General features: G+C 42.8%; 3 protein-coding genes across 7 annotated transcripts in view; 1 reads left to right on the forward strand and 2 right to left on the reverse strand.

Moving 5' to 3' along the window:
• The window catches only part of LOC119024255 (RNA-binding Raly-like protein), a 43,543-nt gene extending 18,466 nt beyond the window's left edge, over positions 1-25,077 (forward strand). For 4 of the 5 annotated variants that reach the window (XM_037106820.1, XM_037106822.1, XM_037106824.1 and 1 more), the window contains 5 exons: positions 6,945-7,120; positions 9,501-9,614; positions 11,290-11,435; positions 14,019-14,070; positions 22,619-25,077. In XM_037106820.1, coding sequence (XP_036962715.1) covers positions 6,945-7,120; positions 9,501-9,614; positions 11,290-11,435; positions 14,019-14,057 — 475 coding nt within the window. In that variant the 3' untranslated portion in view covers positions 14,058-14,070; positions 22,619-25,077. The remainder of the gene's footprint in view (positions 1-6,944; positions 7,121-9,500; positions 9,615-11,289; positions 11,436-14,018; positions 14,071-22,618) is intronic. The other variant, XM_037106821.1, reaches the window with a different exon arrangement.
• Positions 14,550-16,347, reverse strand: LOC119024250 (nuclear factor 7, brain-like). Its single transcript, XM_037106813.1, has 2 exons — positions 16,188-16,347; positions 14,550-16,092 (listed from the first exon to the last, which is right to left on the reverse strand). Exon 2 carries the CDS (start codon positions 16,073-16,075, stop codon positions 14,687-14,689), a length of 1,389 nt encoding a protein of 462 aa, XP_036962708.1. The 5' UTR covers positions 16,076-16,092; positions 16,188-16,347; the 3' UTR covers positions 14,550-14,686.
• LOC119024251 (nuclear factor 7, brain-like) lies at positions 19,541-21,213 on the reverse strand. The gene is made up of 2 exons (XM_037106815.1): positions 21,061-21,213; positions 19,541-20,965 (listed from the first exon to the last, which is right to left on the reverse strand). Exon 2 carries the CDS (start codon positions 20,946-20,948, stop codon positions 19,560-19,562), a length of 1,389 nt encoding a protein of 462 aa, XP_036962710.1. The 5' UTR covers positions 20,949-20,965; positions 21,061-21,213; the 3' UTR covers positions 19,541-19,559.
• Positions 25,078-25,386: the final 309 nt, after the last annotated feature.

Here is a 25,386-nt window from a genome sequence, read left to right on the forward strand (position 1 = left end):
AAACTGACATGAACCAGACTTCCATCCAAGTACGCTGAAATAAAATTCAGATTAATTCATATTTCCATCTATTATTATTACTAAATATTAGCAGTTAAGTTCCATAAACATCTGGTGCCACTAATTCTACAGTCAGGTGCCGTTAAAGCTCTGCAGGTGAAGAGGAAACGACTAGATGAGCCGGTCCAAGACAAAAACAAACAAAAGGATAAAAGAAGACATTTCTGTTAGAATATAAAAGAGTTGGAGTCCTGTAGCTCTTTGCTGCGTGTCATCCCTCCACTCGTCTGTCTTCCTGTCAACTCTCAGCTGTCCGAACAAATAGGCCCAAAGAATGAAGTCTGAGAAAGACGAACATCGACTGTACAGTGAAATCTGGTCAACCTGATTTACGAGGTAGTTTGTATTAAGACGTATCCTATCAAAGAGAAAATATTAAAAAGAAACCAAAGAAACATCCTCCTAACATGATTTGTTTTACTACATTTGTTCTTCGTTTCAGTTCCAGTTAATTCCATTATTCTCGGCAGCAGCTCCGCTCACAAATCAGCGAACACGAGAGAGAAAATAATCTGCTCTGAACACATTTTTATTGGAGCTCTGCTGTTATTCACAGCCTGTAAAACAACCTGACAGCACTGAAGGTGACACGGCTCTTATTTGTGCACACAGAGGACTCAGCAAGTCCCAGACTACAGAGGAAAAACAGCAACAAACACTCTTCCGCCGTGTGTCGGGGGAAATGTGCCACTACGGCAATTTGGAGTGAAAGACTTGACAATTCAGTGCGAGCGAGCGTCGGGACGATTGTAAATCATCTCCTCTCTCTCAGCCTGCATTTCCTCCTGCATCAGCTGCTCTGAACGCACCTGAGCAGAACAACACAAAGGTTTTTAAATAAAACCACTGCTCAGTTCACCGAAACACTCAGCCGTCCTCACAGATAGTTCCCTTCAATACGACCACCGACAACCTGAAAAGATCAGCAGTCGGCTGGTCAGGAAGGAGTACAAAAGCTGAAGAGGATGGTGTGTTTACTGGGGAAACTACAGGTCATAATTCTTTGTATTAGCGCAAAATGTTTTATTACCAAGATGACTGATCGCAGTCGTTGCTGCGACGTGCAGTTACATTTCTAGGAAGAACATCAAGCTACACTGTAGATTCAACGCAGGAGAATAATTCAAGCTTTAGTCGCAGCTTCACTAAAAATGATTTTAATTAAGTGGCGTGAACTGTTTTATTACATCAGTTGTAATAAAACTTCTAACTGTATTTAATGAGGAAGAGAATAAATGCCTGATACAACTGAAACAGTGGAAAACTAAACTTGTAAATAAGTTTCCAAATGACTGAAAAGAAAATTGAAAGGACAAGAACATTTCACTGTGTAACACATTAAGTAGAAGATATAAGAAGATCCAGGAGGACGAGGAGTTTTAAACAAGGTGAGTCAGAGAAACAGCAACCTCACTGACTCACCTGACTTTCCCCAGAGAAAGGTTCAAAGGAACAGGCGCTAACTAAAATGCAAAAAGCTTGAAGCAGTGGTGGGCTGAAGGTGTCCGACCGCCCCGACACAGGCTGGAAACACAGATCACCACGGGCCGCCGAGGAGGAGGAGGAGGAAGAGGAGGAGGAGGAGGAGGAGGAGGAGGATAACTGTATGTTAGCTGTAGGAGAAGAAACAGAAGATGAAGGAGAGGACCGAGAGAGAAGAAAAAGAGGCTGACAGCATGAAAAACGAGTGTGTTGGCAGCCGGCAGCCGCTCAGATAAACGCTCCGCTCAGTTTCTTCCTCCCCTCTGTTCACTCGTCTGCATCGTCCTTTTTGTCTTTTCAGCACTCATTTCCTTACACATGCCCTCATCTCACGCACAACAGAGGAGCTGATTCATTTGTGTTCTGCAGCTCTGGTTCTGGTTCAGTTACTGCAGCAAAATCTCAGATCTCAGAATCAGAATCAGGTTTTTACTCGCTGAGACGGTTGCTTTGTTTTATACGACGTACCTGGGAAGGCAAAAGAAAGCGAGTACTTCAGAAGCCAAGATCATAAAATGAAAATGTAGAGTGAAAAATATCTACGTATTGAAATGAAAAACAGCCTTAGAGGAGTGAACGTGCATATCCACTAAATATTCTCATGTTTAACGTATAAACTTTACAGCATCTGTCATTTGTTCATGTGATTATGTAAAGAACGAACTTCCTCTTTAAAGCTCCACTTCATCAGTAAGATCATTTGGGATGACGACCGACTCGCAAGCTTCAGTATTTGACGTGTTGATGAGTTTCTTATAACTTTAAGTAGAAAAGTTCGGCCCCATCAGTTGTTTCAGACAGACATTTCTTTACGTTGCGGCCCTCTAGTGGCCGGAGGAGATATGACTCCATCTGGAGCAAAGGAGGACGTAATGTGAGACGTCAGAGAAACGATCATTCCCCAAGTTTGATCCACAAGTTCAAAGGACGTCTAACTTTAACAGTTCTTCTGCTAAACCTGAGCGAGTTGTTTTTGTGTCAGACAAACATTAAATCTGATGCCACGTAGTGCAGCGGCCATTGAACTCATTGCAGCTTCAGTAGAACAAGACATCACACTTTACTCCAGCGGCTTCCGGGCGGAGGTTCGGAGCGCTGAGGTGCAGAAGGGCTCGCTTCAGGAAAAACCTGATCCCCTCAGTCATAACTGCCCAAGATAACAGGCCTCGCGGAGCAGACACGAGTGGTTCTGTGCTGTGTGTTTTTCACCGTCTGTTGTTGTTGTACTGACTGAAAGACAAAGATCTTCCTCTTGAGATAATGAAGTTAAAAAGTGTTATAAGTAGACCACATGTAAGAACTGATCGTACGAAGTGATAACTGTTGTGACAGCCTGATGAATAGATTCAAGAATTCAGGGCTTTTACTTGTAACAGAGTATTTTCTCGCCGTTGTATCACTGCTTTTAACCAACTACAGGAGTCCAGCGAACGTACTCGTCTTCCTCCAACATAAACCTGGCTTCTTTAAGTGTCACACTCCACAACACACAACCAACAAAACAAGCAGCGTACCAGTGCACAGCAGGGTAAACTCACCCCATCACAGTCACTGAGTGTCTGTGGGATTAGAGGATGTCGAATTTTATTTTGTGCAAAACAGATATAACAGAATACAGAGTTTGACCCCTCCAGCCGGCACCGAAACAATATTTCATGCACGCTGCGTCGTCTGAAAAGCCTGCAGGAATGTGTGTGAGGGAAACTCCACAGCGGCGCCGCCTCGCTCTGTGTGAAGGATGTAAAGCCGTGTCAACACCGCCGTCCTGTAAATATTTATAGGTGTTTATCTGCCGGGGCTGCGGATTATCAGCTTAGCGCGGCTACAGTAGCCCACCTCCATCAACACACACACTTACTCGCACACTCGCCGGTGATCCTGATGTGTTGAGACTGCAGGGGACAAACACAGCAGGAGGCCAGAATGTGTGTGTGCTGATCGTACCGCCTCACAAATCACAAAAAGTTGCTGATGGTATGTTAATCCTCTGCTGTGCCGCTGCAGTCAACCGTCTGTGTGACACTTGCAGAGCTCCCAGAGTCAGACGCAAGACGTGAAAAATTAAAATACTGAACTCTACGAGAAGGAGATAAAAATAAAGTCAGATCTTTCAGGTGCCTTCAGACCTGCAGGCTTTAAGTTTAGGACTAATGAGAGGAATCTCCGGTTCTCTCAGAACGAGCAGATTCTGTATTTTTAGCTTCTCTTTTACCTTTAGCTGAACTTGAACACTTAGATTTTAATAACTCTCTTTTTTTGACAAGAGGTTCGAGGTGACAACAAGCGTTTCTTCTGCAGTTCCCTGTGGAGCGATCCAGTCATGGATGAGAATGAACTTTGGACCTCAATGTAACTCTGCCAACTGATCCAGGACGCAGGGATTCAGTCAGAGTCAGCGGTGCTGATGGGTCAGTTTACAGCGACATTCATGTTATTAACAATAATTAACAACATTTTGAGAACATTTTTGCACCGCAGCAGACAGCAAACCTGAGCACCAACATACTTTATCAAGTAAAGTCAAAAACATCAAGGTGATGAAGAGCAAACAGGAACAGGAAGTCTCCAGACTCCCTTTGGAAATTGTTCAATTTTGCGAATTGATAAGCGAGAAGAAACCTTATAAACTTTTGATGTTGATGACAAATTCTTAATTATTCGGGCCTTCTTGTAAATTCTGCATTGGTTAAAGCCGTATTTGTTGTAGTGTAGGTTGGACTGATTAGAAAGAGCTGATTAGCTTGTTTCTGTAAAACCAGCAGAGGTTGAAGTTCTCAGACCCTTTGATTAAAAATCATTTGTAGAATGTGGCTGTTATTCAACGGTAGCGACCGTTAGCTAGTTAGCTCATGGCTCCGTTAGCCGTGGAGCCGGTGGAGTTTGTCTGGAGACTCAGATCACTGCAGGCGAACAAAGCTCAGCTCGAGACAGACTGACATCAGTTTGACAGCAGGTTGTTTAACACTGACAGCAGCTCTGACCAAGAGTTTGACTCCAGGGATGACAGGACGAGGCAGGTGGGGACAGGAGAGAGTCGGACATCTGCAGCAGGTGAAAATGGCGTTTCGCTCAGTGAAGCGAGGATTTATTTGGACCAAACCAAAGATGAATGTGGAACGACAAACCAAGACTGTTTTGGTGTGATTTAGTTTCCTTTGAGTTAGTTAACAAGGTGATTTATCTCATCTCAGTTTGGTCGAAGAGAGAAACCTGAACTCAGACGATGTCGGGTTGAAGTTTTCTTGAGTAATTTATTTCATGACAGTTTGTGAGTTTATTTTTTCCAGCTGAAACTGCGAGACGATCAGACGTCACCTCTCATGGTACAGAGAGTTATTAGGGGACAGGACGGCTAGCTGGTTAGCATGCTAACTTCAGTAGACTCACTTCAGTTCTGTGACTCTTTGCCACATTTTACAGATTGCTAAAGTTACGTTATGTGTGTAACGTTAATGAACCGCGTCTGGTTTGTCTTCCTCCCTACGTGGACTTTGTAGATTTTTGTGCTACGACATCTGACTTCCTCGTTTGCTGCTGTGATCCTTTCTACGGCCACCAGAGGTCACTGCCTTACAATAAACGTATGACGCTGCCTGCACAGACAAACTCAGCTGTGTTTTTCACTGGAGCTGTGGTGTAAAAGTAAAATTATAAAGTTGCATAATTTGGATACTTAAATAGTGTAAAAGTACATTAAATTTGTATATAAATCATGTTCTTGAGTAAATGTTCTCAGTTACAACATGTACTGAGGCTTCTGACTCCAGTTTTATGAGGTTGGAAACTGGATCCAGATTTGATCTCGTCAACAAAAGCGAGGAGACGTGGAGGATTTCTGCAGTCACGCCTGCAGCCTTTCATTCAGGTGAAACATGAAAATCCTCCAAACATTATTACATGTTCTTTGCGACACGTGATATCGTTTTTTCCTTCAGGTCTTTCAGGTGCACATGCGTTTATCCATGCCATTAAAACAGCCATTGAAAGGAACTGAGTGGGTGCAGGCCGGTGTGTGTTTATTCATGTTTATTTGTGTGTGTGTGAGTGAAAGAGATGAAGTGGATTCATGTTCCTCATGCAGTCAATCCTCCTCCAGCTGTAGATGGCTGCTGTGATAGACAGCAGAGGTTGACAGGGAGAGGAAAGGCTGCTCGTCGTCCTCCCCGTCGCCTCCTCTATCGCTCTCTGCATCAAATTGGAGCTGTCAGTCAGCTCTCACCCGCAGCACAACGCACTCTATCAGACCGCAACCACCGCCGGAGAAAACACGACGAGCAGCCCGTTAGGAAAAAATAGAGGGAATGTGGGATCATTTGATGAAATGAAATCAGTTCTGATCTGTTGTTATAAGATAAATTGCTCCGTCCTTCATAAAGTTTTCAGCTCACCTCGAGCGCAGGAACAGCTGTGCTGTAGGTTTAAGACCAAATTCACTTTCAGTTGACTTTCAGCGGCAGCTACATCACAATGTTGGAGCTTTCATTCCCAATTAATCCCCTTATAGATCATTTTAATACTTTCATAAGAATTAAGGGGTATTTTCCTTTGGAGGTTAGCAGGTTGGAGGATGAAGAACGTCCTTCACGCAGAGGAGCTGCGTTCAGACTCGTCTGTCGGCCTTTAAAGGACGAAGCTGCAGCTGGTTTATGTTTTATTATTATACTTAATATCAGATCACAATAAAAGACCAAAACCAACTTTGTGTTCATCCATCCTGCACTCTGTCTGTGGCAGCACTGTGACCTGAATGTCTTACTGAGAAAACACAACAATCTGAAGACATCGGACATTTCTTACACTGAATTATTGATCGCCAAATTGAGAAAATAATCATCACATCAATCCATGAGAGAAATAAATGTTTGCTGGTGTAATATCCATCATACCAGATCTGGTTTTTACTCAAACAAAACAAACACCTTAAACTTGCTCTTTTTGTAAATGTGCCACCACCAGTTGAATGTAAATACTCTGGGAAATGTTACATTGATAACAGATTACAGGTATTAATCACCTTTTTATTGGTAATTTGTGTGCAGATTGTAAAATGACGTGAAAAATGGGACCTTCCTCCTCTGTAAACGCCTGTGGATGATTTGTTGAGGTGGTTTGAAGCTGCTGGACTTCTGAACTGGTTTATTTTTAAAATGTTTGTATTTTTTTGTATAAATTACCTCGCAGAACAAACTGCTCCTCAGTTTGCTACGAACATAACGATTAAATCTGTTCATGACATAAATTACCCTCCACTTCATTACGGTAATAAAACAGTCAAGACACAAACGAGCAGCAGCACGCCAGAGCCTCGGGCAGTGGTGCATCATGGGACTGTTTAAAGCTTAAGTGTGTGTGTGTGTGTGTGTGTGTGTGTGTGTGTGTGTGTGTGTGTGTGTGTTTTGCAGGGTGGTTGACTACCAGCGCGTCCCCTCCTCGGTCCCGGTGGATCCCAGTCCTATTAAACGGCCCCGTCAGTCATCATCCTCCTCCTCTTCCTCCTCCACAGCAGCTCTGAGGATGAAGAGCAGCCGAGCGACCGGCAGGAACAACAACACACTCGCCTCCTCGTCTGACAGCAAATGTAAGAGCCTGCAGAGTCGCTGCAGAGAGTCCGGAGCTCCTTCCTCGGAAATATTTGAGTATCAGAGACTTTCTTCACTCTGGTGACGTCTATAGAACTAGAATGAACAGAATATCACACAAACTAATATTAAGTTTCATGAATTTGTTCACTTTTTGCCGCCGCCCTCAGAGACTCTGTGCTCTGTGTTTAGTTTGTCGGTTTGCTGACTGACGGCCATCGACAGAGAAACTGACCCGGCACATTTTACTGTCACAGTGTAAAAATACTCCACCACAAAGACGAGACCTGTGTGACAAATCCTCCCTCTGCTGCTGTAACTTACTATAGAAGTAAAAGTACAGAAGTATTAACAGCAGAATGTACATAAAGCATCAGCTGCAGCAATGCTGCCAGAACTTAAATTTTGATAAAGCACCTGAAAATTTCCATTTCCAAAATAAGCTGTTCTGTTCTTGAACCCTTTTGATAAAATGCATCATCCCCTCAGTCTCTGCCCTGAAGAAATATTCAGTTAATGATCATGAATCAGAATCAGTCGAAGCTCTCAGCTGACAGTTTTGAACCAGCATGTTACGATTTTCATTTAATTCCTTTCGTTTGTGAGGAGTGTTTACAAGCAGTGCAGTTTTATCTGTCCACTGAGATCCACACGATCGTTGAATCAAGTACATTTACAGTCACAGTTTACGACCGCGGCGCTGCCGAGTACAAAGGACAAACAGAACCCGACGAACGTGTAGATGTTTTACTGAGAGAGTGTCAGAACCAGCTCAGGCAGTTTGAATATTTAAAAGCTTTTAACCAGAGAGGGCAGAGACACGGACACCCTGCGATGGCAGAGGGTGATTCAGGCCTCAACCTTCCTCCAATTAAAGGCTTTTAAATTTCGAGCTCACGCAGCCGCCTCGACTCGACTGTATTTATCTTATTTTATTCATTTATTCACATTTGTAGGAGTGATATTTTGTAAATCTCTAAATCTGCAGCTGACGTGAGCGCTCAGTGGATCTTTCCTAAACCCTGTTCGTGTTATCTGAGCCTGTGTGATGGCTCGTCTTGGTGTTCGGGCCCCGGGGTGCTGGAGAGGAGACGGGTGGGGGGGCACCAGATGGTCTCTTCATTAAAGGCTTCTGTACCGCAGGGCTCTCCTTCCTGCTATAACCCAGCCGAGCCTATCAGCGCTCGCAATTAGACTGAGTTAATAGTGCATGGCAAATAAGAATTGTTTATACTAGTTTATTACAAGCCTTAATAGTTTTTACTTCGCCCCATCACAAGAAAATTAGATTGCCTTTGCAAGCTTCCGAGGTCGAAAAGCTTTCAGGAGTGAAGTAGTTTTCAGGGTCGTTTGGTGAGCTGTTGGCGGCGCCGGCGGTCCATTACAGAGCACAGCGAGGGCGAGGGCTCCTGCGGTGGAAGGAGGTGGGAGTGCAGCACGGAGAGTAATTGATGGTGCAGGACTACAGGCTTGATGACTGCAGGGGTCACTGGATGACATTTGCATCTGCACGGAGCTGTAAAGCCAGACTCCGGTCCAAACCGATGTTCAAGTGCGCTTTCAGCCAACTTATGGAGGGAGAAATCCTCCGAGAACACACCAGCGTCATTAGTCCGTGTTGTTCTGGGGTTTATTCATCTTCTTTATGGAGCTGACTGTGTCGCTGCGTGACGCTGGAACAGGAAGTGGACAAACACAAACATTTGAGTCATTCAATCGTTGTTAAGCTGGAGTGTTAAAGGGGCATTTTGTAATTTTATTTTATTTTTTTAAATGAACTCACAGTATCAACAGCAGCAAAGGAGGAAGTCAGTTTTTTTTTTATTTACGTCACATTCATAACATGACTTAAGTTACATCAGATTTGAATTTGTACCTTGAAAACTGATAGTCTGATAACTTCCTGTAGTTTCAGCTGGACGATGTATGAAGGCCGGACTTAATATCTATAAAACCTGAACAAAAATATACAACCGTACGCTGTCTTAGTTCAGACAGCGTACCTGTTTCTCTCTTTTCCTGATCTAAAGGTCCAGACGCACTAAACCGATATAGGATAGCTGGCCGACTGTTGCTTCAGCTCATGTCTCCTCTGTCTCGATCTGATTAAAGATGCAGATGGCACTTGTGAAGCGGTGGAGGAGGAAAATAAGGAGAAACTTTGCTAAATTAGTGAAATCATGGATGCTGCAGCAACAGACTCAGCGACTGTCCTTTCTTTGTTTGTGTTTCAACCTATTTGCTGATTGACGCAGCTCAGCAGTCGACTGAACAACGGAGCCGAAACCAGGAAGGCGAGCTGCACACAGTCAGTCAGCTTGACAACACTGTGCATCATTGTGTTCATATATTCACCTCATGCTCCATGTCTCTCTGCAGTGAAGATGGCGGAGCTACTTGCCATAAAGAGGGAGCTGACGGTGATCAAGGTTCAGATCGACGGTCTGTTGGACTGTGTAGACAAGATGGACAGACAGAGGAAGGACTGCTCAGGTAGAGACACCTCGCTTCACCTCGCAACTATTTAGCCGTCTTATAAAATCAGACAGACATCGACAAACAAGTTCGCTTCAGGTCTGTGTCAGCCTGAATTCAGCCATCCAAAGTTATGGGACAAAGACGTGAGGCTTGTGTTACTGAACCGTGTGTGAGAATGTCTTTGTCTCATCATGTGCAACCTATCGTGAGGATATTTGTACAAGGTAAAGTCAAAACGACGGCGTGTTTTCTGAGATCACATCTGATGGATACAGCGTCAGAGGTAAACCCGGTCCGTTCCTCCGGTACTCTGCAGCGCGTGAAGCCAAAAACGTTTGGAACAAGCAAAATGATTTAATCATGTCCCAGCAAACAGTAACCCCCAGGGAACGTTCCCCGAGGGTTCCCTTTTAAAGAACGTTCTTTCTCTGAGGGTTTGTTGTGTGAGCTTCGCAAACCTTCAGAGAACGTTCCCCCAGGCTCGAAAGGATATTTTGTACAACCTTCAGCAAACCTTTAGATAGTGTTTCCTGAGGGTTCTCTAAAGGTTCTGTGTGTAACCTACAGAAAACCTTTAGGGAACATTTTCTGAGTGGTTCTCAGAAGGTTATTGTGAATAAACCTTTGCAGAACCTCTATGAAACGTTCCTTAAGGGATCTTTTGAGATTTTACACAAATACCTCTCATTCTGTTGACAGAACATTCGGCGACACTTTACACTTAATATTTAAAATATTAATTAGGTAATAACACAGTTTCTTCCATCAGTGTATAAACGAGCTGTTCTCAGAGGAAAATAAGGTTTGAAGCGGCGGGGTCCGCCACATATAAAACCCCCAAAACTACAGACTGGTCCTTTAATAATTACAAAGTAGTTACCAATTAATTTTCAGTCAATCGTCTAATCGTGTCTCCAAGATCTCAAGATCATGGGTAACACACACCAGAGGCTTCCCACAGATGATAAGTGCTAACGAACATGTAATCTGTCAGAGTGGATCACAGGTGGATGAGACCGACTCGGTCCACGTCCCATTTTTATTAACAGGAACATTATCGGCCACACGCATCAGTCTGATCCGGGTTTGATCCACCCGGAGAGCGACTGAACCATGAGCTGAAGTTTATTATTGCAAATGATCTGTGAGGGAGCGGCGATGCAGAGAGAGTCGGTTTGTTTACCATCAGATGTGATCTGCTATCACGCCGCATCTGTGAGTAATGGTTCAATGACAAAACTGCCGCCAGCGGAGCGTGGATTATGACAGTGAGGTAAACAGCGATAAACACCAGCCTCATAACCTTTCATAAGCTCCCCTTCAGCGCTCAGCAGTTATCTTGTCGTCGACCAACTCAGTGTGTGTGTGTGTGTGTGTGTGTGTGTGTGTGTGTGTGTGTCTACCTTGTAAGAAGAAAATTTCCCTGTGAGGATAAAAAGATGAGGAAATTATCCGACGTGACACGTTGACGGTCTCCATTTCTTTAGATGAATATTTTCAAACATTAATATTAGAAAACTGAGAACCAGCAGAGAAAAGTAACTGAGTACATTTACTCAACTAAGAGTTAAATGCACAACTGTGTGTGTGTGTATGTATGTGTGTGTGTGTGTGTGTGTGTGTGTGTATGTGTGTGTGTGTGTGTGTGTGTGTGTGTGTGTGTGTGTGTGTGTGTGTGTGTGTGTGTCAGAGTGTCCTCAGAGCAGAGAGCCCAGTGTGTCTCCTCACCGAGGTTCAGTCAGCAGTCTGGAGAGAGAAAGTCCTGAACCAGGAGAGGCCAGCGAGGACGAGCCGCTGCACTACCAGAGCTACTACCCCCACAGCTACACCCACAGGGTAAATATACACCTGTACTACCCCCACAGCTACACCCACAGGGTAAATATACACCTGTACTACCCCCACAGCTACACCCACAGGGTAAATATACACCTGTACTACCCCCACAGCTACACCCACAGGGTAAATATACACCTGTACTACCCCCACAGCTACACCCACAGGGTAAATATACACCTGTACTGCCCCCGCAGGGTAAATATACACCTGTACTGCCCCCACAGCTACACCCACAGGGTAAATATACACCTCTACTGCTCCCACAGGGTAAATATACCCCTGTACTGCCCCCACAGGGTAAATATACACCTGTACTGCCCCCACAGGGTAAATATACACCTCTACTGCTCCCACAGGGTAAATATGTTGTGCACTGCAACCAGCACCTCCACAACTGGCCCCTATTGTAATGTAATACTGCCCTCTAGAGGATAATCTGTTATTAACACCAGCTCCTGTCGCCTCATCAGGAGGGCGACGCACTCTGCTGACAGTAGAAACTGTCACAACTAGAAAAATTTGTATTTCCTGCGAAAATACATTGTGAATGCTGAAGGCCGAAGGGAAATCTGCTGAATGTACTGCTGAAAAGATGGAAAAGTTGAAAAGTTAAAGGCAGAAAGAGCTTAAAAAGTTGAACATTTTCATATCTGAACATGAAGCAGAATGGTTGAAGGAGTTGAAAAGGCAGAAAGATGAATATCAGAAAAAGCTAAAAAGCTGTAGAATAAGAGATCTGAAAGAGTTTAAAAAGGTGAGAAAAGACTGAAAAGGCTAACAAGTTGCAGAGTAAGAGGGGAAAAAGAGCATAAATAGGTGAGAAAAGACTTCAAAGACAGAAAGAGCTTAAAATGGCTGCATCGTCTATGTAAAGTAAAAGATGTTGGATTCAGATCCAGCTGAAGAGAGAATTCTCTCTCCAGTGTTCCAGCTGCTCTCCAATCAGGTGATTGTGTCACTCACTCTAGCTGACGCAATACACACGCATTCTACAGATACACACGCTGTCCCCATAAGAATGAATGGGAAAATGCCTCCCAAACCCCTGCGATTTTACAAAAAACCGTAACTGTTAGGGCCAAAATATCTATATGGTGAGTGAGGGGAGACATAGCCGAACTCGGTGATCTTGTTTTTATTTCTGGAAAGTGAGAAATGAGGGCACAAACGCGAGAGACAAATCAGGTACTGTCTGCTGTCTTCCAGAAATTTAGGCTCAAAATTAACATTGCGGCTTATGGGGCGGCTTAGTGACTTCTTGTTGCTCCAGGGCTTCCACATCCAAAACTGTAAGTCGTACATCTGAAATGAGACCATCATCTGAAAGCCAACAAGTTTTCCTACATTTCTATGTATACATTGTCCATGTTGAGTAAAAGGTTTTGGATCGAAATCAAGCTGAAGAGAATATTTTTCTCACTTTTGGAGCTGCTCTACACTCTGGGGTGCAGCAGTTGATGATGTCACGCACTCTAGCTCACGCAATACACACCCATTATAAAGTCAGAAGACGGGCTAAAAGTTCTTCAAACTAAAACTGTGATTAGTCCAAAATCGTACAATATCTTTAAAAACTGAATACAAGGCAAGTAGTTCAAGGTTTTGTGACTCTTTTAAAGTTGGAATGGTGTGTCTAGCTCAAAGCAGGAGGGAGAAGAAGAGGCTGAAAGTCGAGGATTTTTGAAGAGGATTTGAAGCTTTTCCCATTTGTGGCAATGTTAAATTTTTTTCATAAAAAGCTGAATTTATGAAAAAGTTGATAAGCTGAAAAGCAGAAGGCTGAAAAGCTTAAAAAGCTGAACGTTTTAATAGCTGAATGGTTTCAATAGCTGAAGTTGCTGAAGTTATAGCTGAATGAAATTTGAAAAAAAAGGATGAATGGGCAAAATTTTGCATGAAAAGCTTAATATTTCAAAAAGTATAAAAGATAGAAAAAAGAAAAATACAAGCAGTAATGTCCTTAAAAAGCTGCACATTTTGATACTTGAATGGTTTCTGTAGCACAAAAACTGTAGAGAAGAAGTGTGTATGGAATCATGAAAAACTTAAAAAAAGAAGAACAATAGTGTGCCTTTAGCATTCACACTAATAAGCAGACAGACTCTTGACCTGCCTCAGTCTGTCCCTTGTCTCAGACTCCTGGTGTGTTTACTGTCACCTCGCAGGTCATTTTATTCAGCACCTCATCAGTGTGAGGCAGATCAGCCGCTCTGAGAAACGGTGCTTTCAGTGTTTCTGTTTCTTTACAGGGAAACATAATGATATAGAATCAGCCTGCAGGATTCCTACCTGCCTGACAGAGCGAGGCTGCCTCATTAATCTGAGCGGAGGCAGTGAACAGACCGGCCCGTAATCTACTGCATTGTTCCTCTGACAGGAAATGTGTGTGTGTGTGAATAATTGCCATCTGATTGTGTGTGCAACTAAATGTGATGTAAGAACAGGAATTGGAAATATGTGTGTGCAGCAGTGTAGTGATGATGATGATGATGATGATGATGATGATGATGATGAGGAAGTGGAGGCTGTGTTAACGAGGACCCACTGCCTCGTTAACAACCTCTTCCTCTGTGTTTGCAGATAAAGCAGCACCCGTCTGACCTGGAGGACGACCTGTGATGCTGCAGCTCAGGTCTGAATCGTCACACAGACACTTTGAAGAACCGCAGTGTTTACATGTTTTAACTCATTAGGACGAGGACGTTGTTCTGTCCTGTCATCAAACACCATCAGAGGTTCACTGGTCATTTTGACCAGAAACACAGTTTGGATGAAAACAATTAGAATACAGTAAGAGAGACCGTCACTCATTTTACATGTTCAGATGCAGAGTGTGGAGGAAAACATCAAGCCTTCACTCAGTCAAGTCAAAGTTGTATTTGCCAAAAGAAAAAAAGAAAATCTAACAAGGCCTGTCAGCCAATAGTAACACACCGTTTGTATCTCATGGTGTCTGTGTGTCGTCACTGATCAACAGTTTGGTAGCTGCCAGTTTGTTGGGAAAAAATGTTAACGTTAGCTAGCTAGTGTTAGCAGCTAGCTAGTGCTCAAACTGGCAACCACCTGAGGGGGCAGATGATTGGAACAACAGCGGTGTTGTAGTCTTTCTACCTTTTGAGCAGAAGTGAACACCACAGTCCTTTTACTCTGTTTTCTCTGCTCATGTTGCATCAAGTTAAAAAATATTTGTCTTTCTACTGCAGAGAGAGAAAGTTTTATTTAAGTCTTTCCACAGATGAAATACTTCTTTACCTGCTCTGTTCCACTGTCACACACACCTTCAGAGGTGATATCTTCACTTCATGCCAAGTGTAAATGTATGGAAACATCCTCTGAGTGAAAGTGTGTGTGAAGGTGTGTAGGTGTGTGTTAGTATCAGGATCAGAGAACGACAGCTTTCCTCTGTTCCAGTCCAGATTCACTCTGATCCTCTGGAGCTTCTTCTGCACGACGAGATCAGTGGATGGAGCTGGTGGTGACCGCACTGAGTATTTACCTTCGTATAACATTATTCTCCATAATCCAGACTGTATGAGTCTCTTCCTCTGGACAGACTCTGCTAACACACCCAGTATCCAGTATGTACTGTCTCCAACCTCGACGTCCCAGCTGTGAGTCCCTGAGTTAAAGCCCTCAGATCCCAGGACAAAGCAGTGGTAATCAAACCTCTCCGGATTATCAGGAAGCTTCTGTCTCTGTCCTCCTCTCACACTGCTCAGATCTTCAGACAGGATGAGTTCTGGATGAGCAGTGTTTGGGTCCAGAACCACAGGAGTGTAGGAGACCATGTCCTTCATCTTGTTCCAGATGTTGAAGCTCAGGTTGCCCAGGTGTTTGGCCTGGTCTATCAGAGCTCCTGAGGGCAGCTGTGGATCCTCCAGCAGGGGGCGCTGCTGGACTCTTTCCACTGCAGCCTTGTAGTTGTGCAGGAATGAGACGTCTTCAGCTCTCAGCTGCTCCTCTGTGGCTCTGACTGTGTGTGAAAGAGCTGCTATCTCTCTGCTCAGAGCCTCCATCTTCTCCTTCATCATCTGACTCTTCTGCTCCTCTTCCTCCCTCAGTGCAGCCATCCTGGCCTCCTCTTCCTCTGCTAGAAACTGGTGCAGCTTCTTAAACTGATCCTTAATCTGCCTCTGTGTGTGTCGGGCCTGGACCTTCATGTGTTCTGCTGTCTGATCAAACTTCACTTTAACTTCTTCACAAACCTTTAACTTCTTCTTTAAAGGCTCCAGAGTTTCCTGAAGTTCCTTCTTGTGTTGTCGTGCAGCTTCATCGATGGGTCTGAATCTGTGGTTGGTGTGTTGTTCTGAGTCTCTGCAGACGACACACACCGGCTGCTGATGGTCCAGACAGAAGAGTTTGAGTTTCTCAGAGTGCCGACTGCAGAGATCCTCTGAAGCTCTCTGATCTCTGTCCTGTAAGAAGCTCTCACACAGGTTCTTTAACACCAGGTTTAAAGGTGGATGACCCTTTGAAGATCTTCTCTTACAGACTGGACACTCCCGTGTTCGTCTCTCTGTCCAGCAGCTCTGCAGACAGTCTTTACAGAAGCTGTGGCTACATGACAGAACGACAGGCTCTCTGAAGACATCATGACACACCGGACAGCAGAGATCCTCCTCTAACCTGGAAGCCATTTTGTCTCTGAGTGACGCTGTGAAGACAGCAGACAGTACAGTCAGTCACAGCTCCACTTCCTCCTTCACTTCACTGAAGTTTACTTTCAGTTCTGGTTCTGGTCGGACTCACCTTCAGTGTGTGGAGCGTCTGCAGTGTTGTAGTTTCCTCCTCCTCTCTCCTGTAGATGAACTCACTCAGAGGACGTTGTTAGTTCAGTCTGAAGGTGGATCTGATCGTCTGTCTGTGGTTCTGTACTAAAGAGACACACACACACACACACACACACACACACACACAAACTGTTTCCTGGTTTGTCTCAGGTGAGTCAGATGTGGGCGGAGCTTTGTCTCTGCTGAATGCTGTTGGTTCATGTGACTCAGAGGAGTGTTTCACACTGAAGTATGAACACGAGCAAGTAAATCATGTTTCAGTCCTCAACATTAAGTTTTACTTTTTGTTGTGTTATTAGTAACTTTGTTTCCATTTTCATTTCATCCACTGTCTTTATTCATTGTGTGGATATTTTATGAAGAGAGAAACAGCAGAGAGAGATTCAGTTCTTCAGTCAACAACATCACATGAACCCAAACTGAGACGTCGACCTTAAATATAGAACGACTCGTCCTCACTGAACAGACGACTGACAGCAGAGTTCAACTGATGGAGACTGAAAACACACAGAACCAGAATCATTCTGGCTTTATTACATCAAAAGGGGGAAAAAGTACATTTACAGTATTTTGGATCATTTCATGTAACTTGGATTTTATTATTTGTAAACTTTAGAACAGCGAAACACACACACACACACTCACACACACACACACACACACACACACTCACACACACAAGCACACATCCTTGTTGTCTGTCATTGTTTAAAGGGATATTCTGGAGTAAGTTTAATCCATGTTCTAACACAGTCTGACACAGAGTAGGACCCCTCGACCCCGCTAGCTTACGTAGTTTTAGCTTCCTCAAAAATGACCACACGTCAACAATACGCTGCAGTAAATGGGTCCAAATATAAATCACCATCAAAAAGCCACAAATAATAATCAGAACAGCACCAAACTTCAGCAACATTACAAACAGGGTCCCAGCACATATTTCAGTTCATCAAACAGTTGATATCGTTGCTGGATTTGTCAGAAAAGATAAACAAATGTCACCTGAGAGGTCACCCTAACCCTCCTTGTTGTGGGGAAGCCCTGCGAGTCGATTACTGAGCGCAGTACAGTCCTGCAGTAATGATCATCATTGAGAAAAACAAGCGTAAATTAGTTTCTATTTATTGTTTAATAGTCTTGATAATATGTGTATGGTTTAACCTTAAAATGATATTCTTCATCTGAACATATTCATGTTTCACCTTGTGGCCACTGTCATCAGAAGCAGTGAGCTGGATGCTGGACGGACCACAGCCGACCTGTTAGTGCTGCCATGAGGGAAAACTAATGGCTCAATCAGAATTTATCAGCCAAATCACAGGAATCAATAATACGGCCCAGACGTCTATCATCAGATGAATGATAATGAAAGGAAAAGTTAAACATGAACACGAAGCTTTTCCCTCCAGAAATGTCAAACTTATCTAAGTAATACAGCTTCTTGTTCTTGTTGCCCCTCAAAATGAAAAACTGACAGTAAGATAAATGCAATAATGCAACAACAGCTGAAAAAGTACTTGGGCATGTTTTTTCCTAATATTTACCGTTCAATAATGCGATCTCTGCTGTCTGACCCATAGAAGAACATGACAGCCGCCTGTGTTGTGGAACTATTGAGGCTACATGAACCATGTGACCGGCCCGACGGCGACATCACACAGTGTCACAGCTCTTTCTCTCTGTGGCACATCTAGAGGCTCTGGGCTGCAGACGGGGGCCAATAAAGATAAACACAGTTTACAAGAGTAACTTATCTTAGACTCGGGCTGAAACACGTGGTAATACCAGCTGAAGCCCAACACTTCTGTTTCACAGGGCTGGTAGCAGCCTGTGGTTCTGTCTCTGGACCTGCTGCTGACTCAGGCTGAAGTTCGAGGCAGTAACAGCCTGATATAAACTTCTATGTATCACAGGGTCGGTGGCACGCTGCGATTAACACGAGGAACCTAAATTGTCTTCAAATTATGACAGCTTGACTACAGTCCATTGAATACAGGATATTCAAATGCTGAACTGAAATTCTCACAGTTTCTACAGAGCACTTACTTCATCTGCGGGTCCCAACATGGCCGCGTCCTCCACACGATGGTTAGAGTTTGACAGAGTTTTCTTCCCTGAAGCCCAGCAGCCGTCAGGAGTGAGTTACTGATCTGCACTGAAATCACTGTGAAGTCACTTTCAACAGGGAAGGAAGTCACAGGACGTTTGTCAGCTGCCGTCAGTTTTGGAGGAGCGTTACGTCAGACTGTGTTTTAGTTTGTGGTGCCAACAAATACTGAATTTAATCCTTAATGTTAATATATTTTATTTATATTGTTTATTAAGTATCAAGTGCTCTTATTGGCTTGAGGCCTCAGATTAAACCCAAGAAGAGAGAAAATAAATGAATATATAAACATACAGGCAGATAGCAGCATCTCTGAATGTGCCGACACTGCAGCCAGTTCTAGTTGCACCTACACATTAATTTCATCTTCATCTGCTAGCATGCTAATATTTGGCAGGTTGTATGTTTACCATGTTTGCCATTTTTTAAGGTTTTATTTGCATGTTAGAATGTTACAATTAGTGATAAACACAAAGAACAGCTGAGGCTGATGGGAATCTTTAGTTTTACAGGTGTTTAAACCGAAACTTTGGACAAACTCAAATGTTGATTAGTCAACAACATCTTCTGGCTCTTATTTTGAAAAGAAAATGCTCACAGATGTTGCAGCATCAATATTTGGGCTGTTGTTCAGGTTGATTGTCTGATGTAGAAATAAACACGCTGAGATTTAACATGAAAAGGTCGACGACAGAAACACAAAACTGTCAAACTAAAAACAATAAGAACAGAAAAATGAACATCTGTGTTTTGTGCATAATGAGACAGCAGGAGGAGCAGCTGAAGATTAACAGGCTGAATTCTGTGATTTTTACATGTTGACGATATTTTTATGTTGACAAATAGTTTTAAAATAAAACATCTACAGAGCTCGTAGAACGCTGCAGAATAAAAGTCTCTTTTCCTTAAAAACATCATTATGATTGTGAATAAATGATTTTTAAATGTTCGTCAGGTCCAAATTAATTGTTCTGTTTATCTCTGTGTCAGAATGTCAGAACTTTTTTCAGAACTTTCTCTGAGCCAAAACCGAGCCCCGTCCAATCAGGTGCAGCGCTGTGCACTCTGGGTGTTGTAGTCTTTCTACCTTTTGAGTAGAAGTGAACACCACAGTCCTTTTACTCTGTTTTCTCTGCTCATGTTGCATCAAGTTAAAAAATATTTGTCTTTCTACTGCAGAGAGAGAAAGTTTTATTTAAGTCTTTCCACAGATGAAATACTTCTTTACCTGCTCTGTTCCACTGTCACACACACCTTCAGAGGTGATATCTTCAATTTATCCCAAGTGTAAATGAATGGAAACATCCTCTGAGTGAAAGTGTGTGTGAAGGTGTGTAGGTGTGTGTTAGTATCAGGATCAGAGAACGACAGCTTTCCTCTGTTCCAGTCCAGATTCACTCTGATCCTCTGGAGCTTCTTCTGCACGACGAGATCAGTGGATGGAGCTGATGGTGAAAACACAAAGTATTGACCTTCGTAAAACATTATACTCCATAATCCAGACAGTGTGCGTCTCTTCCTCTGGACAGACTCTGCTAACACACCCAGTGACCAGACTGTACTGTCTCCAACCTCGACGTCCCAGCTGTGAGTCCCTGAGTTAAAGCCCTCAGATCCCAGGACAGAGCAGAAGATATCAAACCTCTCTGGATTATCAGGAAGCTTCTGTATCTCTCCTTCTCTCACACTGCTCAGATCTTCAGACAGGATGAGTTCTGGATTAGCAGTGTTTGGGTCCAGAACCACAGGAGTGTAGGAGACCATGTCCTTCATCTTGTTCCAGATGTTGAAGCTCAGGTTGCCCAGGTGTTTGGCCTGGTCTATCAGAGCTCCTGAGGGCAGCTGTGGATCCTCCAGCAGGAGGCGCTGCTGGACTCTTTCCACTGCAGCCTTGTAGTTGTGCAGGAATGAGACGTCTTCAGCTCTCAGCTGCTCCTCTGTGGCTCTGACTGTGTGTGAAAGAGCTGCTATCTCTCTGCTCAGAGCCTCCATCTTCTCCTTCATCATCTGACTCTTCTGCTCCTCTTCCTCCCTCAGTGCAGCCATCCTGGCCTCCTCTTCCTCTGCTAGAAACTGGTGCAGCTTCTTAAACTGATCCTTAATCTGCCTCTCTGTGTGTCGGGCCTGGACCTTCATGTGTTCTGCTGTCTGATCAAACTTCACTTTAACTTCTTCACAAACCTTTAACTTCTCCTTTAAAGGCTCCAGAGTTTCCTGAAGTTTCTTCTTGTGTTGTCGTGCAGCTTCATCGATGGGTCTGAATCTGTGGTTGGTGTGTTGTTCTGAGTCTCTGCAGACGAGACACACCGGCTGCTGATGGTCCAGACAGAAGAGTTTGAGTTTCTCAGAGTGCCGACTGCAGAGATCCTCTGAAGCTCTCTGATCTCTGTCCTGTAAGAAGCTCTCACACAGGTTCTTTAACACCAGGTTTGCAGGTGGTCGATCCTTTGAAGATCTTCTCTTACAGACTGGACACTCCCGTGTTCGTCTCTCTGTCCAGCAGCTCTGCAGACAGTCTTTACAGAAGCTGTGGCTACATGACAGAACGACAGGCTCTCTGAAGACATCATGACACACCGGACAGCAGAGATCCTCCTCTAACCTGGAAGCCATTTTGTCTCTGAGTGACGCTGTGAAGACAGCAGACAGTACAGTCAGTCACAGCTCCACTTCCTCCTTCACTTCACTGAAGTTTACTTTCAGTTCTGGTTCTGGTCGGACTCACCTTCAGTGTGTGGAGCGTCTGCAGTGTTGTAGTTTCCTCCTCCTCTCTCCTGTAGATGAACTCACTCAGAGGACGTTGTTAGTTCAGTCTGAACGAGGATCTGATCGTCTGTGTGTGGTTCTGTACTAAAGAGACACACACACACACACACACACACACACACACACACACACACACAAACTGTTTCCTGGTTTGTCTCAGGTGAGTCAGGTGTGGGCGGAGCTTTGTCAGCCCTCTGCTGAATGCTGTTGGTTCATGTGACTCAGAGGAGTGTTGCAGTCCAAAGTACTGATTTATTGCAGGAAATGTAATCTGATACACTTGTTGTTGTTGGAGGGGCTGAAGTCCAATCAGAACCAGAACCAGCACTGCCTGAACTGTTATAACTTATATTAAAGATGAATCACTTTCAAGATAAAATATTAACCTCAAAGTATATTAACTTGATAATATTGTCATATTTATTTGGCACCAATATCTTCATGTTTTTTTAATTTGTTGTCCAACCTCGATCCAAAAATTGTATTAATTTTACTTTAATCTTTTACAATAACAGCTGTTTTTCTTGGACTCTCTCTCTCTGTCTGATATTTTTATTACTAAACTAACTAAATACCCTGGCGGACCCCGCCACCTTTCTATCTTAAAACAGTGTTCTGTTATCTTCCTCTGAAAACAGCTGGTTTATTCACTTATGGAAAAAAAAAATGTATTACCTTGTTAATAATCTAAATATTTAAGTTCTAAAGGAGTTCAAAAATCTTCTCCAAAACTACATGATGCCCCTTTAATTTGAAATTGAACATTCTTTACATGAATGTACAGTACGACAACATTTTTAGATTCATTTCCAATTTTCAAGGCGCCTCTGAAGACTTCAGATCTTCCTGAGCACTTGTGTTGCATCACTGCGTTGTGAACTCATACAGCAGTTGATTTAATTTCACTCCCATTGTTCGTGAATCTGAAGAAGTCTTGAGAATTTGTAGTTTTTGCACAAGCGGAAATAAAAAGGTTTGTGTTTTGGAGCTGACTCAGGTCTCAGATGTGAAAGTGTCCGAGGCTGCAGAAGTTCTTTTCTCTTATTTACTGCTCACGATTGTCTTGATTTCCAACGCAACAATAAAAACTCTGTCAACTATTAACACAACAAACTGTTTACTGTGAGGAACTAGAACTATCTGCAGTGTGTTTCAGTGAAATGAACTGAATCAAATAGCTGCTTGGAGGTAAAAGCTGATGGTATGCTTTGGAAAACAGTCACAGTAATGTAAAGTACTTTACACAACCTGAAGTTAATGAGATCAGACGGACGCTGTGATAACTTTCAGACTTCTCCACTAAACCTCTTCTCTTTCATTCTGAGCTAATGGACTCGTGAAAACATCAGAACTTTTTGTTTTAACTTGTTTGGTTGCTGGGATTGAGTGTAAAATGTTGAACCACAAACCCAGAGGACCCAGATTATTTTAAACACATATATGATGGTTCTTAGTCGCTGTTTGTAACAAAGGTATCCATAGAAGTCTTGTTTCAGACTCTTCTGTTGTCTTTTCAGATTCTCCCAGAAAACAAAAGGTCGGATCAGTAAAAGCTCAGATGGAAGAGAAGCTTCAAGGAGACGTTGACAACATGAACATCCATCGGACTGACGCTCCTCAACCTGTCTCTTGTCTTTACATCAGTCAGATTTTTATCTCCAGTCCTGGTTCCAGACCACAAAACCCCCAAGTAAACTGGTCATTTGGTGAATTCCCAGTCGTGTGCGTTCATGTCAGGCAGCCACTGATTCCACATACAGTAACTTCAGAACTCAATATAAATGAACTGGCAGGTACTTGAGACTTTCTACAGACAACTAATCAATCACAGTGAGCTTCACTTTAGTTTGGTCTCACTTTAGCATCAAAAGTATTTAAACCTCATGAGCTGTTGGGCAGATTTTTAGTTCTTATTATATACAATTATATTACATAGATTAAAAAACATTCTCTCCAGTTAAAGACCTTGGCCTCGTCTCTGAATAATGTTAATAAAGTCAGTGTGGCAGCAGCTGGTGGCGCCTTATCACACAATATGTTTTCATCAGGTGTTGTTGATTATGTGTAACCAGCTGTTTGTTGGACCATATTATGTTTCTGCCTTACAACTTCAGTTTTATGACTGTCTGGGTGAGTTTCAGTTGAATGCACTCAGCCATAAAGTCATAAATTTGCCCAAAGTGAATATTAACGCTGAATAAAAACAACATGTAGGAGATATTAATGGAGAAGAGGACGTTTGTATTAATTGATCTGTGTAGCAGCTACAAAAGGTTAGCTTATGTTAGCTTCGGTTGGTCAATCAGTTTGCTATATGTGAGCTAACAGTTTAGCAGCAGACTGACTGGACAGTTTGCTCTGTAAAAGAGACGAGTTCATGTTCGCTCACAGTTCAGTTGTTAAACATTTTGTTTACCGGCATTAACAGTTGGTTAAGATCAGCCAACGGATCAGTCGAGCAGATACAAAGTTTAGTTCAGGTTTACCAACAGTTCAGTAGTTAAAACAGTTCGCTAAGCTAACAGAACAGATTACCAGCAGTAAACTGTTAATTAAGGCTAGCTAACAGAAACAAACATTTAGCTAACAGATCAGTAGCTAAAACAGTTTGCTTCAGGATGGCTAATGGAAAGTTAAGGGGATAAAAATGTTGTTTATGTTTGCTAAATGTTCAGTAGCTTTGACAGCTTGCCACATGTAAGCTAACGGAAAGGTTCACCTGCATAAACAGTTGGTTGATGTTAGGTAACAGTTTGGCAGATAACAAAGTTTAGTTTATGTTATCAGTTAAGTAGCTTAAACAGTTTGCTAAACTAACAGAACAGTTTACCAGCATGAACAGATTAAATTGTTTGGTTTAGTTACAAATGAGTTTGGCACACGGTGGCCATTTTCCTCAGCTGAGATCATTTTATGATTCCAGGTTGCAAGTCTGACAAACATTGTTGTCATTTCACCTCCTCCTCACTGATCAGCATCTGAAAAGATGATGGATATTTAAATTTGATGGAAAACCAGGTCATATTTCAAGGTAAAGAAACATACCTTCACATTAGCATTTAGCGAAGTGGCTGAATGCTAACATTAGCTGTTGCTCTCTGCTGCTAACAGATCATCAAATGTGTTGATACATGTAAAGTAGCAAATGGACCATTTACCAGTTGACCTTTGATTCCTGTATGTAATGAAACATAATGTTTTCTCCGTATCATTCACATGGAGGTCCACTCAGGACAAAGTGTTTGCATAACAAAAGTGTTTTAACAAAAATGTTGGATACACTTTCTGCACGTCAGCCTCACTGGATTCTGTCGGTCCGTCCATTAATACTTGGATGTTGCGTGTTATCTTAACGTCCACTGGCCAGAACTGCCATGAAATCTGGTTTCAATGTTCGCGCCCCTTATGAATGTTTAACAGCACCAAGGTTCTTCCACGGTGTTGCCGACTTTTTTCCAATGACAGCAGCTAGCAGCTCCAAACGTTGCTGAATCTAACGAGAACACTGCAACCACAGCAGTCCAACGTCATACGACTTCCTGTTTTGAGATTTTGAGTTGTGCCGTCTCCGTCATATTTTCTTGAACTTCACAAAATCATGTTTGTTTCAGCCCGTTTTGGGTGACTGTTTTTTACTGAGGGTGAAACCGCCGACCCATAAAAACGTTTCCTCCGCTACGTTGAATCAGCCGGATGAAGAAAACGACTGTGACCGACTGTAAATACTTTGTGTTTCAGGCTCTCGTGTAAAATACTTGGTTGGTTTAAAACAAAAAAAAATGACACTTCACTACAACCAGTAGTAACTCTTTCTATTTAAACATTATTTCAAACTTTAAAAAAAAAACAACATACTAGTATGTTTTACTAAGAAATCCTGTGAGTTTTAGAGATATGATGACTCACTGTAGTTTCTGCTGTTGGTGCGTTTGTGTTTGTCCTCAGTGCTGAATGTAATTATTTCATTGTGAGTGTATTAAAGGTATTTTTTATAAAAATAGACGTGTTGTTTGAGCTTTGTGTGTCTAATAATAATATGATCCTTCATTCATGTGTGTTGTAGTTTACAGTTACAGTTAACAGTTACAGAAATAATTACAGTAAAGATAATCGTTCTGCAATCTTTGATTTAAACTGGCAAATAGCTGGTTTTAACAGGTGAATTGGTGACAAGGTGTACACAACTCATCTTTAATTCATTACTTTTCGTTTTCTTTTAAATGTTCTTCATGAGACCAAAATCACTGCAGGAGCCTTTGCATTATGTGTAGCAACATCAGATGAG

The sequence above is a fragment of the Acanthopagrus latus genome, chromosome 8, assembly GCF_904848185.1.
Source record: "Acanthopagrus latus isolate v.2019 chromosome 8, fAcaLat1.1, whole genome shotgun sequence".
In the NCBI taxonomy this organism is placed as follows: domain Eukaryota; kingdom Metazoa; phylum Chordata; class Actinopteri; order Spariformes; family Sparidae; genus Acanthopagrus; species Acanthopagrus latus.

Coding starts and splice junctions, on each gene's coding strand:
- LOC119024250 (XM_037106813.1), bottom strand. CDS start 16,075: ATGGCTTCCAGGTTAGAGGAGGATCTCTGCTGTCCGGTGTGTCATGAT.
- LOC119024251 (XM_037106815.1), bottom strand. CDS start 20,948: ATGGCTTCCAGGTTAGAGGAGGATCTCTGCTGTCCGGTGTGTCATGAT.